Here is a 21,991-nt window from a genome sequence, read left to right on the forward strand (position 1 = left end):
AAGTGTACATCTATCATCACTATCATGTCATTCAAATGAGGCTGTTAAGGGCAACAGGTGAAAGGCAGGAAATACCCTGGTATTTGCAAAACAAAACAAGACTAAAATGACAAAAAAGGAACATAGATATAGGACTGTCTCAGAAAATTAGAATATTATGATAAAGTTCTTTATCTTCTGTAATGCAATTAAAAAAACAAATTCCTTTTTCATGATATTCTAATATTTTGAGATAGGATTTTTTACTTTTTCTTAAGATGTAAGCCATAATCAGCAATATTAAAATAATAAAAGGCTTGCAATATTTCAATTATTTGTAATGAATCCAGAATGTATGACATTTTTGTTATTGTAATTGCATTACAGAAGATACAGAACTTTAACGCAATATTCTAATTTTCTGAGACAGTCCTGTATATACACACAAACAAAGCTATAATACATAAAAAATATGTGTTTTATATATATATATATATATATATATGTATATGTATATATATCACTTTCACTTGTTACTTAAGACACTTTACAGTTTATTTGTATTTCTTATTCTTACCCTTTTTTTACTGTTTATACAGTTTTTTTTTACTAATATGTATTATTGTTATGTTTTTCTTGTAACTCTGGCACAACAATTTCCTTCGGGATGAATAAAGTTGTTCTTCATAATCTTATTCTTATTCTTATATATATATATATTTTTTTTTAACACGACTCCAGTCCAGTAGATGGCGGTAATGTATTGATTAGTAGAATAGTGACTGCCAATAAACCCAAGAAGAAGAAAATGAGGCGAAAAACAAGAAGAGGGGTTGAATAAAGAGGAAGGAAGGAAGGAGAAGGAAAAATGATGTCAGCTGATTAAAACCACGCGAATCAACTCCTTTCACAACAGGATAATATTTTTGGTATATTTATCAGACAACCTACCAATTTTCGGCAAAAACGGCCTCACAGATTTATTATAAAAAAAATCAAAACAAAAAACAAGGAGCAGCTGTTATCCAAACGGTGAGCCTGTTTTTTACTCTTTTGCATCTTGCTTACTAACACATTTTGAAGAAGGAGGCCATGACTTGGATCTCTGAGAACCTGCACAGGCACATATTTACTTTGGTTACACCCACGATGACTGTTTTTTTTTTTTTTTTTTACGCACACATGTCGTCTGTCAAATGTGCACTTTACGTAAATATAAGCTGCTCCATTTAGCTGCAAAAACCTCTATGTTCATGGAAGTAGTTTCTCAGTAAAAACTGCTCAGTTAGCATTTGGCTACCATTTATTGTTTCAAACTCTTCAGCGATGAAAAGTCAACGTTTTCTGTCCCTTAACCAACTAATGTTTGATGTCTCGCCAATGACAAATGTTTTGTTTTTCATTCTTGTTTTTCTGTTTACAGAGGTTAATTAGGAAATACTTTTCACCGCAATTGACTTTATGTTTTTTATACTTTTGAGCCCCACGCTGTATTCATAGTCGCTAATCATGTTATTACTCTTAAGGCCTACAGGCTGATTTTAAGAGTCATTCCTCACATATATGCCTTTTTTCAAATACTCAAAAACTGGCTGTATATGGGCAGCATCCCATCCTGTCTGGCAGTTCAACCTGTGAAATACAAAAACAAATTGTACTTTTATTTTCACCTTCACTCTTTATACGATCCATGAGTATTTTCCTTGTCTTGAGAAATTGGTTTGGAGAATTTTTTATGGAAGGCTAGTGGAAATTGCATTGGGATTTGTAAAAAAACAAAAACAAAACATAGAACTTCACTAGGTTTCATCTTATCATGTGTACTTTGCATATCATGAATATAATATTTATACTTGGAGAATAAAGTAAATTTAACCATTGATTTAGCTCAGGAATCATTTTCCTTTTGCAAGGTGTTTCTGACCAAATAAAAAACACATGTTTTATTATTCCTTGGTCTTGCTTTATGTCGAAGCCACACTATACCATTGTAAACCAAAAACACATATTGATGCTAACATAAATAACAGGTTTTACAGGCACTTAAAGTATTGTGCTACCATGCATATATTATTGTCCTCTTTTTTTCAGCTTCCATAATGAAGAAAGTCAAAGGAAGAGCGAACAGAACAGCTGAGAAGGAATTTGTGTTTGAGTTCAGAGCAGGGAAACACAACTGTGTTCTTAAAGTGGCTCTACAGTTTCCTATTCAGGAAAACATCAGTGACCTCCATGGACGACTCATTCAGCTACATAAAATACCTTGCTACATAGAAAATGGTAAGAGATCAAATGAATATGTCACTTGCCCAGCCCCTAGAAGTGTCAGCAATCTTTGTCTTTTTTTTTCCTTTTCCAGCAGTTTCTTCCTTATTTGGTCAATTTGTGTTTCAAACATTGCTTTTGGTTTTCAAAAGACAAATATAGTATGAAATTAAATTAACATGTGCAGAAGAAAAGAAAAACAAACCCTTTGCAATCTGACCCACTTGTTGTAATTTCGTCTAGGTTATTTTGTTGAATATAAGAAAGACTTGTGGAAACTGGGTTGAGAAGTGAAGTCAGAATTTGTAAGCAACAGTGTTTTCATGCCTAGAAAGAGCACTAGAGAGTCCTTTATTTCCTTTACAAATGCAGGTCGAGAAGTTTAACACTTTCACCAGGTCAGCCGGTGCTGCATTGAGCCTTTGTAGATCTAGTAAAAAAAAAAGGTTGCCGAGAGAGAAATGATGGGATTGTATGAGGAAGTTTATGGAGTGACAGAATTATGCTACACTGGTGCAGGACACTGATGTGAGTTGTGAGACAGTGGTGAGGTGTGGTTAATGTGGAGCTGGGACTACATATATAACCGGGTGTGGGACACAAAACACCTGGCGCATCACGCACAGGATTCCCTGCGTAACACAGTCAAATGTCACCAACCACCTTATGGCCACTACTCTGGTCTGCTGTCTAGACAATGGAGGCACTGTCCCCTGCCTCCCTGGAACATGGTTGAAGCTCTGTTGGAGGTTGGAGTTAAAACTCTTTCTGACAGCACCCTGCCAGATATTCCCAACAGATCCTCACATTGTTTGGGTCTGCCAGGCCTGACCAGCATCGTCCCTCACCATTGGAGCCAGCTCACCACCAGGTGGTGATCAGTTAACAGCTCATCCTTTCTCTTTGCCTGAGTGTCCAGAACATGTGTCCTCAAGTCTGATGACCTGACCACAAAGTCCATCATTGAACTGCAGCCTAAGGTGTGCTGGTGCCAGGTGCATATGTGCACACCTTTATGTCCGGACATGGCCTTTGTTATGGACAGTCCATCACGAGTACAGAAGTCCATTAACATTCCTCCTAATCACGCCTTTCTGGGTCTCACTGTGGCTGCCCAAGTGAGCATTGAAGTCCCTTTGCGGGATGAGGGAATCCTTGACGTGAGTGCTCTCTAGCAGTCCCTCTAAGGACCCCAAAAAGGGTGGCTAGTCGGAACTGCTGTCGAGTGCACACACAAGGCACACACAACAGTCAGAACCTGTCATCCATCCAAAGGTGGAGGAAGTCTATCCCAACCCCCTTGGCCGCTCCTATGTGTGGTGAGCCCAAAGGAAGGGGTACCCACATTGCCTTTTTCGGCTCAGCCCGACCAAGCTCCTTAGGTGCAGGTCCAGCCATCGAGCTTGCCGTCTAGCCCTGTCTTGGGCCTGGTTTCAGGGAGGGGCCCAGGTCCATTTGTCTTTGTCGTCATTGGGGACTCCTGAGCCACCCTGTCTGGTCACTCACCCGGGCCCTTTTTTGCCTTGGGTGACCCTACCAGGGGCATAAAGCCCCATACACCATAGCTCCTAGGATCACTGAGAGGCGCTGATCCCTCCACCATAATAAGGTGGTGGTTCGAGGAGGGGAAGTCTCGAAACAAGATTCTCAATTCAAGAAATATGTTAGCTGTCTTTGCTCACCGTGGAATGTTGTTCAGTCGTGCACTAATTTGGGATTTGGGTAAATTGATAAATCTTGTCACAATGAGTTACAAATAATTTACACCTGTCAGCCAAGTTGCTCATTACACAGTACAGCTTAATATCTTTGAGTACATGTTAAGTGTACTGCTACTGGCACATACTTTAATGGTACAGCTGGAAAAACCCACTTTTATTTCGACTTAATGGAGATGACTACTTATCTTCACACCGTTGTTTGAAATACTTCTTCCTTTGGCAAAGACATTTAAACTTTAACTGTCTGTTTTCTTTTTCCAAATTTTTCAAGAACTAAAAGTATCGCTGATGGACTTCATCGAGAAGGAAACTATCCTGGATTTTGACAGAGATGCAATGCAGGCTCTGCATGGTCTCATAGCAGGAGATATTGATGTAAATCAACTTACCAACGCATGGAGCAGATCTTATGTGGAGGTAAGAATATATCTTTCCATGCTGTTGTACTGACAGGTGGAAAAAAGGCTCAGGACTCTGACATATGATGTTACATTTCACTTCAATTCAGGGGAAAAAGCCTATCACAAGGTGGTGTTTGTCACAATACATTGTCATTCTGTCAACTGGTTGCAACTGACACCGGTGAAAACCTTTTACCCCTCACAAAAATATATTTAAAAAATGTAAGCCCAATCCCCATTTAATCTAATTAATGGTATGCTGGCTCCTCCTAGTGGCAATTCGTATAATATTAATCAATAAAGGATTAGTAAACCAGAAAAACTGCTTTATGACTACAACATATATAAATGACAATAGTTCTGTTCATTGCAATGTTTTGGCTGTAAGTCACATCAGCATGTGATCTGCAGTCTTGCAAAAGTGACTATAAAGGGTTTGAGTTCTGAGAAATGTAAGGCTTTCACAATTAGAGATTATCTGTAGTCAATTAATACAATATGGTTAATAGAATACGAAATGAAACTCAACCTTTTTGAGGAAAAACAAAATAACATTCTTCCACATCTTTAATGATCCTATGATATGGCTTGTTTTGTGACAACACATCACTTCTCAACAAGGAATCATTGACATAATCCACTGTACAGTCCCATCGAAACCACAGCTTGAAGTAGAAGGGTTTTCTTGTTTATTTTCGGAGGCATTTGAAGAAGATGCTATTGTATCACTCTCAGGTATTGGTTATAATGCAATGTTGGTTGAGAATGGGTTGAAACTTGGTCAGTAGTCCTCCCTGTGGCAAAAACATCCGAACAATTGATCAGGTGTTATTGAAGCCAGGAACAAATTGCAATCTCTTTCTGTGTTTTAGCAAATTTCATGTGACCTTGTTGTCTCTTCCTCCATTGTGCCCTGAACCTTTTTTTTTTCTTGCTATCTGATAATTCACTGATAGCGCCCAGCTCTCCTACTCCTTTTTTCATTTTGGATTTCTTTCTCTTTCTTGTTTAAAATACCCTTGATATCTTACTATGTAATTTCCCAGTCATTCCCTGTACTTCTTCGATCACACGTTTTCTTTTTTTTGTTGGCGTTTTTAGGTTTTATCTGTCACCATGAAAATAAATTATGAAATAGAAATAAGAATTCTCTATCTGTTTGAAAAATAAAATGTATTCTTATGTATGGAAAGAGCAAACATTGTTGCTGTAGCTGTAACCATAGTACCATAGATTATGGTTTCTATTCTAGTTAACTCTTTACAAAACTCAACTTTCACAGGCTAAGAAATGGCTTGCCATCTCAGATATAAAAGATGTTCATTAATAAAACTGAAGGGTCCTCTGCACAGGGAGTATGGAAACTGCTCACAGCCATAGAAGTGACAGGAAGGAATAGAGAGATAGCAGCTGATAAGATGAGGGGTATCTGATGATGACATCTACTCCTCCTGACTAAGGCTCCATTCACAAACAGTGAATGAAGAAGAGGCATCTTTTGATGTAGTTATATAAAAATCTACTTTGTATATATACAAATCTATAAAAACAAACATTAGGTTGCAGAAATTATGTTTCGTAGCGACAGCCCTAAAAAATATTCTGATTTTCAGAAAACACAATTACCGAAAAACAGTACTACTTCTATATTCACCATTATATTTCTTGAATTCAAAGCAAAACCACAAAGTTAAAAAGGAAATGTAATGTTCATGAAACATTGTAGATGAGGCTCATAAAATCTTTGTAGAATATAGCTAATTGAAACAAATTCTACAAATTCTACTTTAACTGTACTGCTCTGAAATAAACAAGACAATGCATTTTGAGCAAAAATCTAGTGATTTAGGTAAAACTAAATATTTTATTTATCCCTCTCTGTTTACTTGTAAATACCCACACACACGCACACTATATCATGCATTTCAAACACTGTCTTAAAAATTGGTCAAATGTATTGTGAATGCAATATTGTTTGTTGCCTGTGACCCTTTCAGACAACACTTGAGCATACCGAGCCTGAGGAACCAAGTTGGGATGAGGACTTTGCTGATGTCTACCATGAGCTGATTCACTCCCCTGCCTCAGACACCCTTCTCAACCTTGAGCACAACTACTTTGTGAGCATCTCCGAGCTCATCAGCGAGAGAGACATGGAAATAAAGAAACTCCAAGAGAGGTGGGAGTAGTCCGGGTCCTCTTTATCCATAGCTTAACAAGGCGTGTGTGCACATTTAATAGCTCAAAAGCTAAATGTAAGAAGGGAGTAAAGGGATCTAGGGCTGACTTTCTATGTTGTTTTTGCTGACAATTTTTAATTCCATATGCAAATCAGATTGTTGCCACCCAAATGACAAGCGTTTTGGCTATCATTCTGCTATGGATAGTGCTTTAAAATTAGAGTAGCAGTCGACAAACCATATTTTCACTTGACCCCTGATTCTTCATGTGTTCTAGAGTTTTATAGAAGGTTGTATTGATTATAATATCTGAGTTATTCAAAATACATCACCTCTGAAGCAAGTCATCGCTATTCTCAAGACGTTTATGCACCCGTATGATTAGTGATGTACTAAAGGTGATATTAAACACCCCTGCTAGTCATCTGCAGTCTCTTGAGTGCACACCCTGAATGCTTTTTGGACCTGTAGCCTTTCTGGGGTTGATTCAATAGAGCACCTGACAGAAACTGTCCTAACAGATGGTGCTTGGCTGTTTGTGGATTGTAGCAGTAAAGACACAGCCTCGGACAAATTTACTTTCAAGTGAACAAGGAAGTGGTGTGGTTCCTCAACGCTAAGGAACAATGCTTCACAGTGCAATCAGTTCCACTTGGCGCGCTCAAAAAAAAAAAACCCTGAAGTATAATGGAGGCCTCCTCAGTATACAGCCATAACAATAACAAACATCTGGCAGGAGGCAGAAGTTAAGGGAGGAGGCAGGGAGTGCCAGAATTTTGCATCGCTTGTGATGATGCTTGCCTTTTGCTTTTTTTGCATTCGTATTTGACAGCCTCACCTCTGCCTGTCTGACTGTCTTCTCCACCTTCATCTTTTGAAAATTGACAGTGCTTGGTTTTTAGTAACTTGCATTTCTTCAGTGATTATATAAATTCAGTTGATATTATCCTTTCTGGCAGGCAAGCGTCAGAGATGGACAAAGTGATGCACGAGTTTGGGAATACTTTAAATGACCACGATGTGAATGCAGTTGCCTCTCAACATTTCGATACACAACAGGTAATTGAATGTACCTTCATGTGAAAATATCACTATACATCAAAGAGGATAAAAGCAGAATGGCTCACCTGAGCACCCCCCCCCCCCCCGCCATTCATACACACACACACACACACACACACACACACACACACAAACTGCAAACTGATACAAAGTGTGTCAGACTGGTAATTGTAATGTAAACAAAACAAGATGTGAAATGGATTCGAATACACCTGTATTATAACTTTATGATAGTCATGCATTGATCAAGTATGATATTTTATTTAACGGTTACAAATTTAATCTTCAGAGTCTATCAAGCAATGTGCCTCATGTGGTTTTTGTAGAATCCCATGTAAAAACAAAAACAAAGAAAAAAAAATAGTTGTGGAAGATAATTAGGATAATAAGCTTTTTCTAGGATGTGTCCCCATGGTATATAAAAATATCCTTCATAAGTTTGAAAAGAGATATCCTCTGTCCTTGGCACATGCAAGTATAAAAAAAGTTCGTGCGTAATCTTTTCATGTCACATAATTCAGTTAGGACTTTCCGTTCATTGTTCATGCCATCATTTTTGAGTAGGTGTTGGAGAACAAGTGGGCCACTGAGCTGATGCAAGTGACAAGTATTCAAAAGCAGGAGTATCAAGAGTGGGTCATCAAACTACACCAGGACCTGCAGAAATCCCACAACAGCAGCAAAATTAAGTGAGTTTATAGGAGTATATTTCTATATACCAAAGAAGTACCTTGTAGTCTTTGTCAGTGTTTTTCAACCTTTTTCGAACCAAGGCACATTTCTTTCATTGAAAAAAAATTAAAGATATACGGCACACCGCCAGCTGAAAATTTGAAAAATTTTTTACATCTATTATAACGTCTTGAATAGGAATCAAATAAACACCAAGTCAACATTTTTTCTCTTCAAAAACTTGTCCATAACTTTCACCTGCACAATGCCACCGTCAACACTACCATGCGTCACTAATTTACGTGTCTTGAAGCAGCTACCTGCTGCTGCCACCTATTGGTATGAAAAAGTACTACATGATTACTCTGCCAGGAGCTAGACCCCAAATCTTGCAGCACCCTGGTTGAAAAACACTTGTCTATGTATATGTCAGACCATACTCCAAACTAGGAAGACTGGTTTTTTATGACTAGAGGGTCTAATATATACACATTCACATATAATCAGGTCAATAAGTATTTGATCCCCCTGTGATTTTGCAAGTTTTCCCATTTAGAAATCATGGAGCGGGCTAAATGTTCATCGGTGAGAGACTGTGAGAGACAAAATCCCCCCAAAAAATCACATAGTATGATTTTATTTTTTTTAACAATTTATTTGTAAATTACAGGTTCAAATAAGTATTTGATCCCTTGCTTATCAGCCAGATTTCTAAGCCTCAAAAGACCTGTTCCTCTGCTTTTAAAGAGTCCAACTACACTCTGCTCATCATTCTAATTGAGTAGGACCTATTTGAGGTTGTTAGTTTTCTTAAAGAAACCTGTGCACCTCACAATCTGTCAAAAGTCATTTTTACAAGCACAACTCTGCAAAACAGTGTTTCCTTATTTACATTAAAGAAAAGATAAAAGGAAATATAGATCAACTCGCAAAAAAGAATAACTAACATTTACTGAAGTAGTTTTCACAAAGCAGGGTGATTGTTTGGCAATGTTGGATACGTTTTCGCTGAAAAAACTGAAGCGGCTTATCAGCGTAATAGGGGTGTCTTAAGGTGACTGCCTTTATTTATTTGGCTTCATGCAGTCTACTGCCAACATTTTTAGACACTGTAAATACACTTGTCTTTCTCATCTCCCACTGTTGTCACAGTGAAGTCAAGTGCTACATACACTTTGTCATATTTCCTTGTCTTAGCTTTCGGGTGACTTTTGTTTGTTTCATTATCTCAATCTCTCACCGCCTTTATCATCCCCGTTGAATATTGTCACTGCACTTCATCTTTCCTGCTCTGTGCTGTGTGTGTGTGTGCATGCTCGGTGCAAAAAAAACAACTTACACCATAGAGCTGATACTACTCCATAAGCATGTTCAAAAAATCCAACATTCATCAATTTTTTTCCTGCCTAACCGGGGATGGGTCAGCTGCTTAGGCAGGAAGACGCAGACTTGAAAACCTCTATTTGGGGCAGAATCAGCTCCTCAACTGACTGAGGACTGAAGTCTTTTTTGAGGTGCTTATTCTCATGCCGTGCCTCCAGACTGCAAAATGCTTTTGCTCAGAGTTGGATATCAGAGTCTGATGAAGCTAACAGAACCACATCATCTGCAAAAAGCAGAGACTGAATCTTGAGGCTACCAAACTGGATCCAGTAACTTCTGGCTGTGCCCAGAACTTCTGGCCATATAGGTTATGAACAGAATCATGTGAAAAAGAGCAACCCCGGTGGAGTCCCAACAGTTGCTGGAAACTAATCTTGTGGCAATGCAGACCAAGCTCTGACACTGGTCATACGGGGACAGAAGAGCAAGAGGTCCCAATACTCCTGTAGTACCATGAACAGGTCTCCCTGAGGGATAAATTCAAATGTTTTCTCTTAAGTCCACTGTTCTACTACCAGATCCAAAAAATAGAACCCTAGGGTCCCCCTGAATCTGAGGTTCAAATATCAGACATACCCTAGTCTCCAGGAACCCTTAATAATTCTTTCCAGGGAGGGTGAGAAGTGTGATTTCTCCCTGTAGTTTGAACACACCCTCCTATTACCTTCCTTAAAGATCGGGCCAACCACCCTGGTCTGCCAATCCAGAGGTACTGCCCTGACATTGACGTGCTGTTGGATCTTATTGGCCTTTGCCACTGAGAAGCTTTTGAACTGCCCTGGCAACTTCAGGCCCATAGAGAAAAGAGCCCACTCCTGAGTCCTCAGGTTCTGCTTCCTCTCTTGAAGGGATGTCAATGGGATTTAAGAAGTCATCAAATTATTCCCTTTGCTTACTCACAACATTCCATTTGGGAGTCAGCAGTGCCGCCAAGTGTCTGCATGAGAGGGGGACCAAAAATTCAGCTACCTATTTACTGTTTATTGTGACGTATTTTTGCTCATACTGGATTGTCTATTGGCCTCTTAAATAATGGCTTAAATGAAGTTTATGGAACTACAAATCAATCTAACATTAGATGCATTGTTTCTCTACTCAATTCCAGTGAGGAGATAAAGGTGCAGCCCAGCCAGTTGTCAGAGCCAGTGGATTCTGGAAGCCTGGTTTTTGAGGAAAAGCCCCAGTTGGAAGAAAGTTTCACCATACACTTAGGTGCTTGACCACACTGAAACATTATCGCTGTTTATAGTTCATAGTTATGCGTCACCAAACTTTTCAGTGGTATTCTATTGGTATGACTCTTTTTATTTCAAGTAAACAATGTACATGTTGACTGATCATGAATTTTGTTTGTTTGTATTGTGCATTTGTTTTTCCCAGGGGCCCAACTGAAGACAATGCACAACCTACGGCTAGTGCGGGCTGATGTGCTCGATTTCTGTAAGCACCGGCGTCATGGAAACAGTGGAGCAAAACTTCGGCGCCTACAGACAGCGCTTTCGCTCTACTCTTCTTCACTTTGTGGTCTTGTATTATTGGTGGACAACAGGGTCAACTCCTACAGTGGCATCAAACGAGGTAGTTTTTATTATTGCATCAGGAAAAAAAAAAAAATCTTTGTTTTCCTCTGGCACAAGTGACGGTGATAGATTTATATATCATTTAATAAGTGGCTTCCTCCTGTTTTCATCCAGAATTTGCAACGGTGGCAAAGGAGTGTACAGATTTCCATTTTTACTCGCTGGAGAAGCAGCTGGATGAAGTGCAGCAGGTGTTGCTCTCTGCAAGAGTTCAGCGAAGCAGCAAACAGAAAGACCAACCTGGTTAGACTTTTGACTTATTAAATACAAAACACACATGCACAGTAGATCATAGCTCAAGTGCCTAGAAAAAAAAAGTGTGTGTGTGTGTATGCGCGTGCGCCAGCTGGAGTTTGGCCCGTGATTTTAGGTGATTGATGTAAATGGCGATTAATTTTTTGTATCACTGCCTAATAAAAAAAGTTTATGCCAGGGGTGTCCAAACTATGGCTCGTGGGCCAACTGTGGCCTGTGGTCCATTTTTAATTGACGCGCAGCAAATTCTAAAAATAATTGAATGTGTTCTACACATGAAACTTGCACTTGCCTGCATTGCACTTCTTCGTTTCATCACTGTGTGGCGATACTGTCCTCAACAGGGCAGTTCCCCGCCAAGAGAATTCAATTTTATAATGCCAACGACGAGCAAAAATGGACAAACCAAAGAAACGGATATCGCAAGCGAGTGCAGGAAATTTCAGATATGGTGTGGAAATGAATATTTCTTTAAAAAAAGTCAATGGGAAGTGTGTCTTTTTAATTTGTTTATGTTTAGTTTGCAAAGAAACTGTGGCAGTGATGAATGAGTATAATGTCTGACGACACTACGAAACAAAACATCCAACCTACTCTTCTTACACTGGTGTTGAAAGAGAAGATAAAGTTAAGAAAATGACAGCAAGCCTGCAAAATCAACAACAGTGTTTTTTTTTCGTGCTCAGAAAATACAAGAAAATGCCACACAAGCCAGCTATGAAGTAGCTCAACTCATCCCTCAACACAGAAAACCTTTCTCAGATGGTGAATTTATAAAACAGTGCCTTACTAAGGTCATGAGAATAATGTGTCCGGAAAAACTGCAGGCTCAGTCGCGGTCCTGTATTGCACCGGTTTTATTCCGTGAGGTCTCAAATCGTCGAGTTTTTAAAAGAGAAGAACCAGCCTCTCAATGAGCTGAGTGACCCTCTATGGTTGGTAGATCTGGCATTTTTAGTTGATCTCACTGATCATCTCAACACATTGAACAAGAATCTACAAGGGAAAGAGCAACTTGTTATACAGCTGCATGCGTGCGTCAAAGCATTTTGTGTGAAGCTCCGTCTCTTTGAGACACAACTACACAACTTCAATCTTGCACACTTCCCCATGCTGTCTGAAATCAAATCTGCTTTTCCAACGGCCAACCTTTCTGCTAAAAAGGAGAAATATGTGTCGCTTTGAGATTTTTCATGTCTCAGTCTGCTTGTTTTCAGAGTAACTTCTATTTACCCTTTTGTTAACAAAATAAAATAAAACCCATTAATAGAAAGCTGTGATGAATACTGTTATTTCTACTTTAACCATATTCAGTTAAAAAGCATCATTAACTAACATTTTATTGATTTGCTAATTTTAATACAATAGAATGAAATTATATCTTTATATTTTTCTGTACATGGCCCTCAGTGAAAACAGTTTGGACACCCCTGGTTTATGCTCACTTCAACCTTTTTGAAATGTTGTTGTTACTGATGTGGAATACTGACACCAGGTTACAATTCAACAATTTAATCTCTTCAGAACATAAATTCCAAACTAAGTGAAAAGAAATCCTTTATGTGTTCACAACAAACTTCTGGGTTCTAAACAAATATATTTGACTTTTTATACACAAACAGTAAATTTGTTCTGAAATATGTACCATGCAGAGCGGTTTTATAAAAAGGGGTTTTGTTTGGAACCTGAAAAGACACTTGTATAAGGACGTGTTATCTGTCAATGGAAAAGCCGTTCTAGCTGGCATGTACCCATAACATGCCATGACATTAACACAGGAATGACACGTGTGGCATAATTGATAATTTGTTGACACAAAGTCCAGATCTTTATCATATCTATTACTGAATAGTTCATTGAAAACCTGTATTGAAACCATGCCAATTTCCCCCTAGGATCAATAAAGTATTTCTGACTGTAAAGTTCAAAGCCCACTGAAAAGTACAATTTATTTAATATTTTGAAGAGGTCTTATTCATGATGAATGATAATTTCACATTATGTCCCCACAGAGATCCCAAAGAATGGAGGTGATATGAAAAGCAAACCTGTTGAAAAAAGCCGCAGTAACATCTTACCGGGTAAACTATGCACCATATATATATACTGCTCAAAAAATAAAGGGAACACTTGAACAACACAATGTAACTCCAAGTCAATCACACTTGTGTGAAATCATAGTGTCCACTCAGGAAGCAACACAGATTCATTTTGACTTGTTTTAAGGACATTACATCAAAGTTGGATAGGCCTGGAGTTTGTTTTTACACTTTAATTTTGAGTGTGATTCCTAATCACACCTCCACGGGTTGATACAATTGATTTCCATTGATCATTTTTGTGTGATTTTGTTGTCAGCACATTCAACTGTGTAAAGAGCAAAGTATTTCATAGGAATATTTCATTCATTTAGATCTAGGATGTGTTTTTTAAGTGTTCCCTTTATTTTTTGAGCAGTGTATATTTATGTATATATACATGTGACATGTTTTATATGTGTGTTTGTGTATTCTGTAAATCCATTAACCTCTTTTCTGTTCATCACAATGTCATTCCCAGGTGAGTTCTACATATCGCGGCACTCCAACCTGTCAGAAGTGCACGTTGTCTTCCACCTCTGTGTTGATGACAACGTACGTTCAGGGAGCATCACAGCACGGGATCCATCTATTATGGGCCTGAGAAATATTCTCAAGGTTTGCTGCACACATGACATCACCACTCTAACGGTCCCGCTGCTGCTCGTCCACACCATGTCAGAGGTAAGACTTCCTCAAACTGTTCAGATGAGAACATAATTATGGAAACATAAAACTTGCATTTAATTCTCCCACAGGTCTTTCGTTAATAGTCCATTCAACTCCTACTCTAAATGTATCTCAATTTTAACAGATGTAGAATAGTGAACTTGAGGCAGCAAATGTTTGAGTTGGGAGATTAAGTAACCATAACTATGAGCTCAGCAAATTTTATATGGTTGTCCTGTGATTGCAATTTGTTTGAACTTTTCCTTTTGGGAAGTAGAAGTGTCAGTGTGTCTGAAAATTATACAAGTAATTTTCCGCAAAACCTGAAGGTCTAGTAAAGAGTACTGTATAGGTTCTTTCAGGTTTAGCACCTGGAATCTGAAGACAGATGAAATAATTAAAACTCAATTAGCAATGATTTTTATTATTTGGTCGTTGAAAGAACAACAACAAAATCAAGGGGACATTTATTTGTATTTTTTTTGGGGGGGAGGGGGGGTTGTTTTTTTTTGTATGCTTGAGGATCTGTAAACTAGGCCTCTAGTTTTTATGTACTTGACAGTGTTTGAAAAACAAAGGGGATATATTCTATAAGAAAAGTGGCTAAAGAAATCCAGATTTATGTCATAGGGGAATTGTCAAAGATCTCAGGAATAACCTAGTTTTCTTTTAATAAAATTTAACCTAGAGTATGAGGATGAGAACATTTTTCAGAACCCCTAATTCATATCTAGAATAGAGTGCTGGGTAAATAAAGGGAAGCACACATTAAGACAAGTGACTAAAGAAAACCAGATGTATATAGCAAGGCATTTGTTAAAGATGTTAGCAGTGATTTCTGCTTTTCTTTTAAAGAAATGTAACCTCCAGGTGAATGACAAAGATTGATGACCCCTTCATACCTTTGAGAATAGTATGTTCCCCCACAGTAATGGAGAAGAAACACCTTTGCAATCAAAGTAAGACAGAGTGCAGATTTGGTGCAGCAAAATCTGCTCAAAAGGAGGAATATTCCCGTAAATATGAATAATAAAACAATAGTACAGTGAGAAGGAAAGTAAACGCTCAACAAGGCACTGGCAAGAATTGTAATGGTTAGTGTGAAATCAGTGTATTGCTGAGCTGGACACAGGGTCTTTTTGGAGCCAGAATAAAAATTAACAATTTGTAAGTAATTTAAAACCAACATGGTTTAAAATTTAAAGTCATGAATTTATACAAAGGATTAATAGGAATATAAATGCATGAGATAACAAATATATATGAAGTAACTAGCGTAAAAGAACCCATCCAGCCATCCACCCATATACACTCATTTACACAAAACATCATCTCTGTATGCACCTGCAATGTTTATGTCTGGAAAATTAAGGCTTGGACAAATCCTACTATTGACAGGCAACCTGTTTTGAATTAAAAATTCGCCCCTCTTAATCCTGTGGTTTATTTTTATTTGATTTATTCAATTAGCTCTACTGATGAATGGTCTTAATATTAGACCTATAAGTATAATGTATGGCAAATTTTAGAATTGTTAGGGATGGTTTAACTCTTGCAAAAACATCTTTAAAGGCTTATTTTTAGTGGACAAGCAAAAAGGGGTATTCAGTTTCTGAATTCCTCGTTAAATCTACATTTGTCATTTTCCGATGATTTTAGATATAAAATAGGAAAATTATGGTGCAAAAAAAACCAAGAAAAACTAATTGGTAGGTCATCACAAGTATTCTCGTTAAAATCTTTTTGTTGTGGCAACTAGACTTGAGTTTCTTCACTTGAGGATGTTTCAGTTCTAATGGCCTGTAGTGAGTTTCCGTATATAACTGCCAGGGCAATCTTACTGAGTTGACGTGTTTCTTATTATTTAATTTTTCTATCATGTCTTAAGTACTTTCTTGTCTATATGTGCATCCAGTTTATGAAGTTAAGAATTGTCATTTTAAGAAATCGTAAATCACATACAATGTGATTTATGATTTGTAAGAATTTGTAAGTTACAGGGTCAAATAAGTATTTGGTCCCTTGCTTATCAGTCAGATATCTGACCCTCAAAGATCTGTTCCTCTGCTTTTAAAGAGTCCAACTACACTCTGCTCATCATTCTTAATGAGTAGCACCTATTTGAGGTTGTTAGTTGTGTTTAAGACAACTATGTACCTCACAATCTGTCAAAAAGGTAGCAGCCAACATGAGTAAAGCCAAAGAGTTGTCAAAAGACACAAGACAAAATTTTTGACCTTCACAAAGCTGGAAAAGGCTACAACGCAATTGCTAAGCAGCTTGGTGAAAAAAGAACAACTGTTGAAGCCATTGTCAGAAAATGGAAGAAGCCAATGATGATGATCAGTGTCCCTTGGACTGGGGCCCCACGGAAGATCTCTCCCCGTGGGGTATCAGTGATGCTAAGAAAGGTGAAGAATCAGCCCAGAACTACACGGGAGGAGCTGGTCAATGACCTGAAGACAGCTGGGACCAACATTTCTGAGGTTACTATCTGTAATATACTGAGACGTATTGGTTTAAAATCAGGCATCACAAGGAAGGTTCCCCTGTCAGCCCATGTCAAGGCCTGTCTGAAATTTGCCAGGGATCATCTGGATGATCCAGAGAGTAATGGGAGAAGGTTTTGTGGTCAGATGAGACCAGAATAGAACTTTTCGGCCTTACCTCCATTCGCCATGTTTGGAGGAAGAAGAAGGATGAGTATCTGCCAAATAATACCATACCTACAGTGAAGCATGGGGGTGGAAGCATCTTGCTCTTGGCGTGTTTTTCAGCACAGGGTCCGGGTCAACTGCACTGTATGGAGTAGAGGATGAACGGGGCCATGTGTTGGGAAATTTTGGGTTAAAACCTCCTCCTCTCAGTTAGAGCATTGAAGATGGGTCGTGTTTGGGTCTTCCAACATGACAATGACCTCAAGCACAGGGTCAGGAAAACTAAGGAGTAGCTCCGTAAGAAGCATCTCAAGGTTCTATAGTGGCCCAGCTAGTCTCCAGACCTAAATCCAAGAGAAAATATTTGGAGGGAGCTGTAACTCTGTGTTGCTCGGCGACAACCCCGAAACCTGAGAGATCGAGAGAAGAGATCTGTATGAAGGAGCGGGCTAAAAATCCCTGCTGTTGTGTGTGCAAACCTGGTGAAGACTTACAGGGACTGTTTGACCTCTGAAATTGTTAACAAAGGCTTCTGTACTTAAAATTGTTTGACTCAAGGGATCTAATACTTATTTGACTGTGTAGTTTCCAGATAAATTGTTAATACATCATACAATGTAATTTCTGAGGCCTTCTGTACCAATTATTAAAATTGTTTGACTCAAGGGATCTAATACTTATTTGACTGTGTAATTTCCAGATAAATTGTTAATAAATCATACAATGTAATTTCAGATTTTTTTTTTAAGATTCTGTCTCACAATTTTAGAGGCCTCCATGATTTCGAAGTGGGAGAACTTGCAAAATCAAAGGATGATCAAATAATTATTGACTTGACTGTTTATTAAAAACCACAAGAAATGACAAAATTAGCTGTATAAAAACATTCTTCAATGTTATGTCCAAAATAGGTTTGTTATTTGCCTTTTCCAATGTCTGTAAATGATTCTTGCCCTTCCCTTCTGAACCTTGCAGTCATGTTGCATGGAAGATCTGCTTATTCACCTTGTCGTCTTCTACAGGAGATGACCATACCTTGGTGCCTGAAACGAGCGGAGCTGGTGTTCAAATGTGTGAAAGGTAATGTGAAACATATGTATATCCATTGAAAGAATGGTTAGCTATTAAATATACTTTGTATGAAAATTTATTAAGTGTAATTTTAGTGATTATAAACTCGTCTTTCTTCGAATGCATGTGCATTCTGACCACTTGTGATACTTATTGTGGAAAATGTACGGTAAGCTGTTTTTTCCAAATGAAGTTAAGTTACGTTTATCTCAGCTCAAACATTCCATAGGGTGGGGTTTTGCTTGCTTTTCAAATGGAAATGCAAGACTACCATGAGTTGATAGAATATCCTGGTTTAATTATTGAACTATGGGCAGCTTGTTTTGGTTTTTACGCTTCTCAAATTATATGCTGATATTTTTCTATGTTCTTTGATGAATTGCAAAATGTGAAATTTGCAGCAATAAGAAATTGAACAGTTAAGTTTTGAATACACATTATTTTGTCTGCTCCGCCTGCAAAATTGTCTGGTACTGTTGGAGAAATTCCAATTTTACAGTAATTTCTGGACACTAATATTGTAATTTTACAATGATCAACAACAAATTGAAAGAGCAAAACAGCATGTGGTAATGTTGTGGGGCTTTAGGCTCTGCTACTTCATTCCAGATTTCATTGGAAGCTCATGGCATTCGACCAAAAGATTTCTTATGTGATGAAAATTATCAGAAGTAGAGAGCACAATGTCAGAATGCATTGTGACATTTTTGAGTGAAAGCTAATATTCTAGATCTGTTAAAAAAGGATCTGGATGATACGGTCAAATTACTGTTCACTCTTATTGTGACACTTATGCAATGATCCACATTTTGAGAAATGTATTTTTCTTTATAAAAAAATCTAATGGCATCAAGACTGTCTTTAATTTATAATGAAATACATTAAATCTAATTAAACATTTCAGCACTGCAAAGTTGTGAAAGTTAAAAAAAGTGTCTTGTTATATACATTGGCAAGAACTATGAAAATGTTTAATTCCAATTTAATTTAAAACCAGAAATGTTCTAGGTTTTTTTGTTAGCGTCTAATTTTCTTTGTATTCAAATTTATATTTTCTTTTCAGAGAGTTGGTATGTTTTATTTGTTTAAAAAAAAATGCCCCTGCCTGCTCATCTTGCTGTCAAAGTTGTTCCACTGTTTGTTTATGCAAGTGCAGCGATTGGCATTCCCGTATTAACCCTGACGCCAATTTAATTCCTTAAATTTGGACATAGTCTAGATGTCAAGTTTTAGAGAATTTGTAATCTATATTTTCTCATCACATATTGTCTGTTTATTTGTACATACAGGTGGATATACATGTTTCACACCACACCGCCTGTGAACATTCATAATCTCATCAGATGTTTGGCACGTTTTATAATAAGCCAACAATACAAAAGTAAACTAGCAGATAGTGTACAAAGTGCTCTACCAAATATTAGTCTGACTAATTCACACTTTTTACACACAGCATGTGGGAGTCCACCTCACAGCACATGTTGGTAATGCACTTTTTTTTTTCTTTCATCACTGTATTTTATCGGCAGGCTTCATGATGGAGATGGCCTCATGGGATGGAGGTATATCTCGCACAGTCCAGTTTCTTGTTCCAGAGGTGAGATTAATGTAAAACGCCTATGTATTTGGTTACATATATGTATTTATACCACAAAAAAGCTCCTCAAAATGTTAATTAAGTATACTTAGTAAAGTAACATTAATGTGAAATATAAATGCATGCCATAGAAATTTGTCAAAATATGCCCTGGCTATGCTGTTGGTTTCTACATTATCATTTTAATGCTCTTGAACTATTACCCTGCCAAATACTATATTTTTGTAAAAGGCCTGGCTATACTCATCCGTAAGGTGGATGAAGTATCTCTTTTCATTAAAGTATATAAAGCTATTAGCCAGAACATTAGCAGCACTTACAAGCAAGGCAAATATATGATCATATGGTCATAATGCCACCTATAGCGGGATACATATTGCGTGAAGTGAACATTATGTCCTTGAATTACTCCATAGTGTTTCCAAAAATATAAAAAAAAACTCTGAAAGGACTTGGTTATAGCAATGTTCGGATTAAAACTGTAAAACTGAGCCATGGTAGCAGACTGACAGTGGTCTGGTCTGATGACTCATGTTTTCTCCAACATGTTGTGAGATGGCTGGCTGTGTTTAAGTCAGTTGCCTTTTGGGGGGATATGGCACTGGGTTACATTTTCAAATGGGAGAAGTTACACTTTCAAATATTGTTTGATAATGAATAAACCTGGATAGATATAGTGCATCTACTGCATCAGGGCTCAAATAAATGAAGCCGTAATGTCCTTCCCTGAGAAAAGAAATCTCATGTTGTGAGAACAGTTGTTGTAGGGAACTAGTCATTCTGGTCTTGGTTTGTGTGTGTGTGCGTGTGCGTGTGCGCATGCTTAATTTAGCAATTTTTGTTTATTCTTCCACTAATTCTTGAAATGCCTGTCTCTTTGTGTTGACAGAGTATCTCAGCGGAGATGTTCTACCAGTTAAGCAACATGCTTCCACAGATCTTCCGTGTTTCCTCCACCCTAACACTGACCTCAAAGCAGTGACGTACACTGATACACCGACTAAATCTTCAAGACTAAACAGCAGTGATAAACTCGGTTTATTTTAGTTGAGTATTTATTCTGAGAATAAGATATAACATGATGACGAGGCCAATTTTAAATCGTACTGCCATGTGAGAACAGTGGAGTAGATGTTATTTTGAGAATATTTGATTTATGAAGACATTTTCAGATGCACATGTAGTAATTCCTGTTTCCTTCCCGAAAGACAGGTTTTATTATCAGTTCAAAGCTTCAGGGTGCAGTCTTTTGACAGTTTAATAACATGCTGGCAATACTGTTCAAGTATTTCTTGTTTTTCTTCAATCCTTGAAAATTTAGTGGTTCAATCATATAATAGAGCACCTGTTATAACAATAAATGTCATTAAACATCATTAAAAGTCAACGGATATTTTTTTGGTGGGTCTTGTTGGGTGGTTTTGTTAGAGAATTGTCTTTGTTACAGAATTGTCTTTAAAATGATTATGATTAGCGCACTTGGTAACAATCGGTATATAATATTTTTCTTTTTAAAGAAAAAGAAAAGGTATAAATCAAAATATAATTTCAAAAGGTTTTCTTGTCGAAATCCTTCACCCTGATCTAGGCGACTGAGAACCTCCACACGCATTTCAAAAGGTTTTGTCTTTCAAATTATACCTATAAACTGATTAAAACAAAAATAATCAAACTAGATAGGGGCCCAGGCATAATCTGAGGGAACCTCATAACCTTAGAAAAGAATGTGTTTTTATGCTAAGTACTTCTTAAGTGTGTATTGATAAAAGCTATGTAGAAGGTTGTATCCATCACAACAGGTGATTTTATTCGTCTCTTGATAAGTAATAATAATACCAGCAGGGATGACAAAATATTCAAGCTTCGTGCAATTACAAATAAAATTGATGCGACACATGTTTACTTGTAAATGCTCATGAATAAATGGCCACACAGTAAAAAACTGAACATTCTTATTCCATGACACTAGATGATTTTTGAAGACTAGCTGATCCAAAGAGACAAAAAATGAATTTGGCTCCTCTAATGATGGGTTTAGAAGTGTAAACATGGGCAGTCTGTAGAATCATGATGCCCAAATAGCCTTATCCACTGAATAATTGATTCAAACGTTCTATATATTGTATATTTATATACTGTATATCCAAAGATTGAAACAACTTTGAAGTTATGAACTCATTTGTGTGTCATATCTTTAATGGTTACTTTCCCCCATCACTGCTCTACCAATAGACGAGACCAGTGGCCTTGTTTGATTTGTTTGATTTGTTTGATTTACTGTCAATGGTTTATCCTAGGGCACACCGTCTGCTGAGGTTCAGAATCAATATTCTGTAATGGGATTACATCCCCTGCACAACTTGTGCAGCTCATTTAGTTGGACTGAAATCAATATATTGCAATATATTACTTGTCAGCTTG

The 21,991-nt window shown here is 37.6% G+C and overlaps 1 protein-coding gene across 1 annotated transcript; it reads left to right on the forward strand.

The window, feature by feature from the left end:
* Nucleotides 1–806: 806 nt before the first annotated feature.
* On the forward strand, nt 807–20,946 carry ferry3 (FERRY endosomal RAB5 effector complex subunit 3). The gene is made up of 14 exons (XM_086163647.1): nt 807–1,011; nt 2,071–2,259; nt 4,237–4,382; nt 6,364–6,545; nt 7,506–7,605; nt 8,173–8,297; nt 10,769–10,875; nt 11,044–11,241; nt 11,358–11,486; nt 13,511–13,579; nt 14,058–14,260; nt 17,925–17,982; nt 19,503–19,570; nt 20,460–20,946. Exons 2-14 carry the CDS (start codon nt 2,079–2,081, stop codon nt 20,550–20,552), a joined length of 1,659 nt encoding a protein of 552 aa, XP_086019773.1. The 5' UTR covers nt 807–1,011; nt 2,071–2,078; the 3' UTR covers nt 20,553–20,946.
* Nucleotides 20,947–21,991: the final 1,045 nt, after the last annotated feature.

Source organism: Fistularia commersonii, chromosome 17 (assembly GCF_037954325.1).
Source record: "Fistularia commersonii isolate RoL2024-O1a breed Wild chromosome 17, RoL_Fcom_v1.0, whole genome shotgun sequence".
Classification (NCBI taxonomy): domain Eukaryota; kingdom Metazoa; phylum Chordata; class Actinopteri; order Syngnathiformes; family Fistulariidae; genus Fistularia; species Fistularia commersonii.

Excerpts from the sequence above, each read along its gene's own strand:
- ferry3 (XM_086163647.1), top strand. The coding sequence starts at position 2,079 with ATGAAGAAAGTCAAAGGAAGAGCGAACAGAACAGCTGAGAAGGAATTT. Across the intron at positions 6,546-7,505 it reads ATAAAGAAACTCCAAGAGAG|GCAAGCGTCAGAGATGGACA; the intron begins GTGGGAGTAGTC and ends CCTTTCTGGCAG. Across the intron at positions 19,571-20,459 it reads TCCAGTTTCTTGTTCCAGAG|AGTATCTCAGCGGAGATGTT; the intron begins GTGAGATTAATG and ends TTGTGTTGACAG.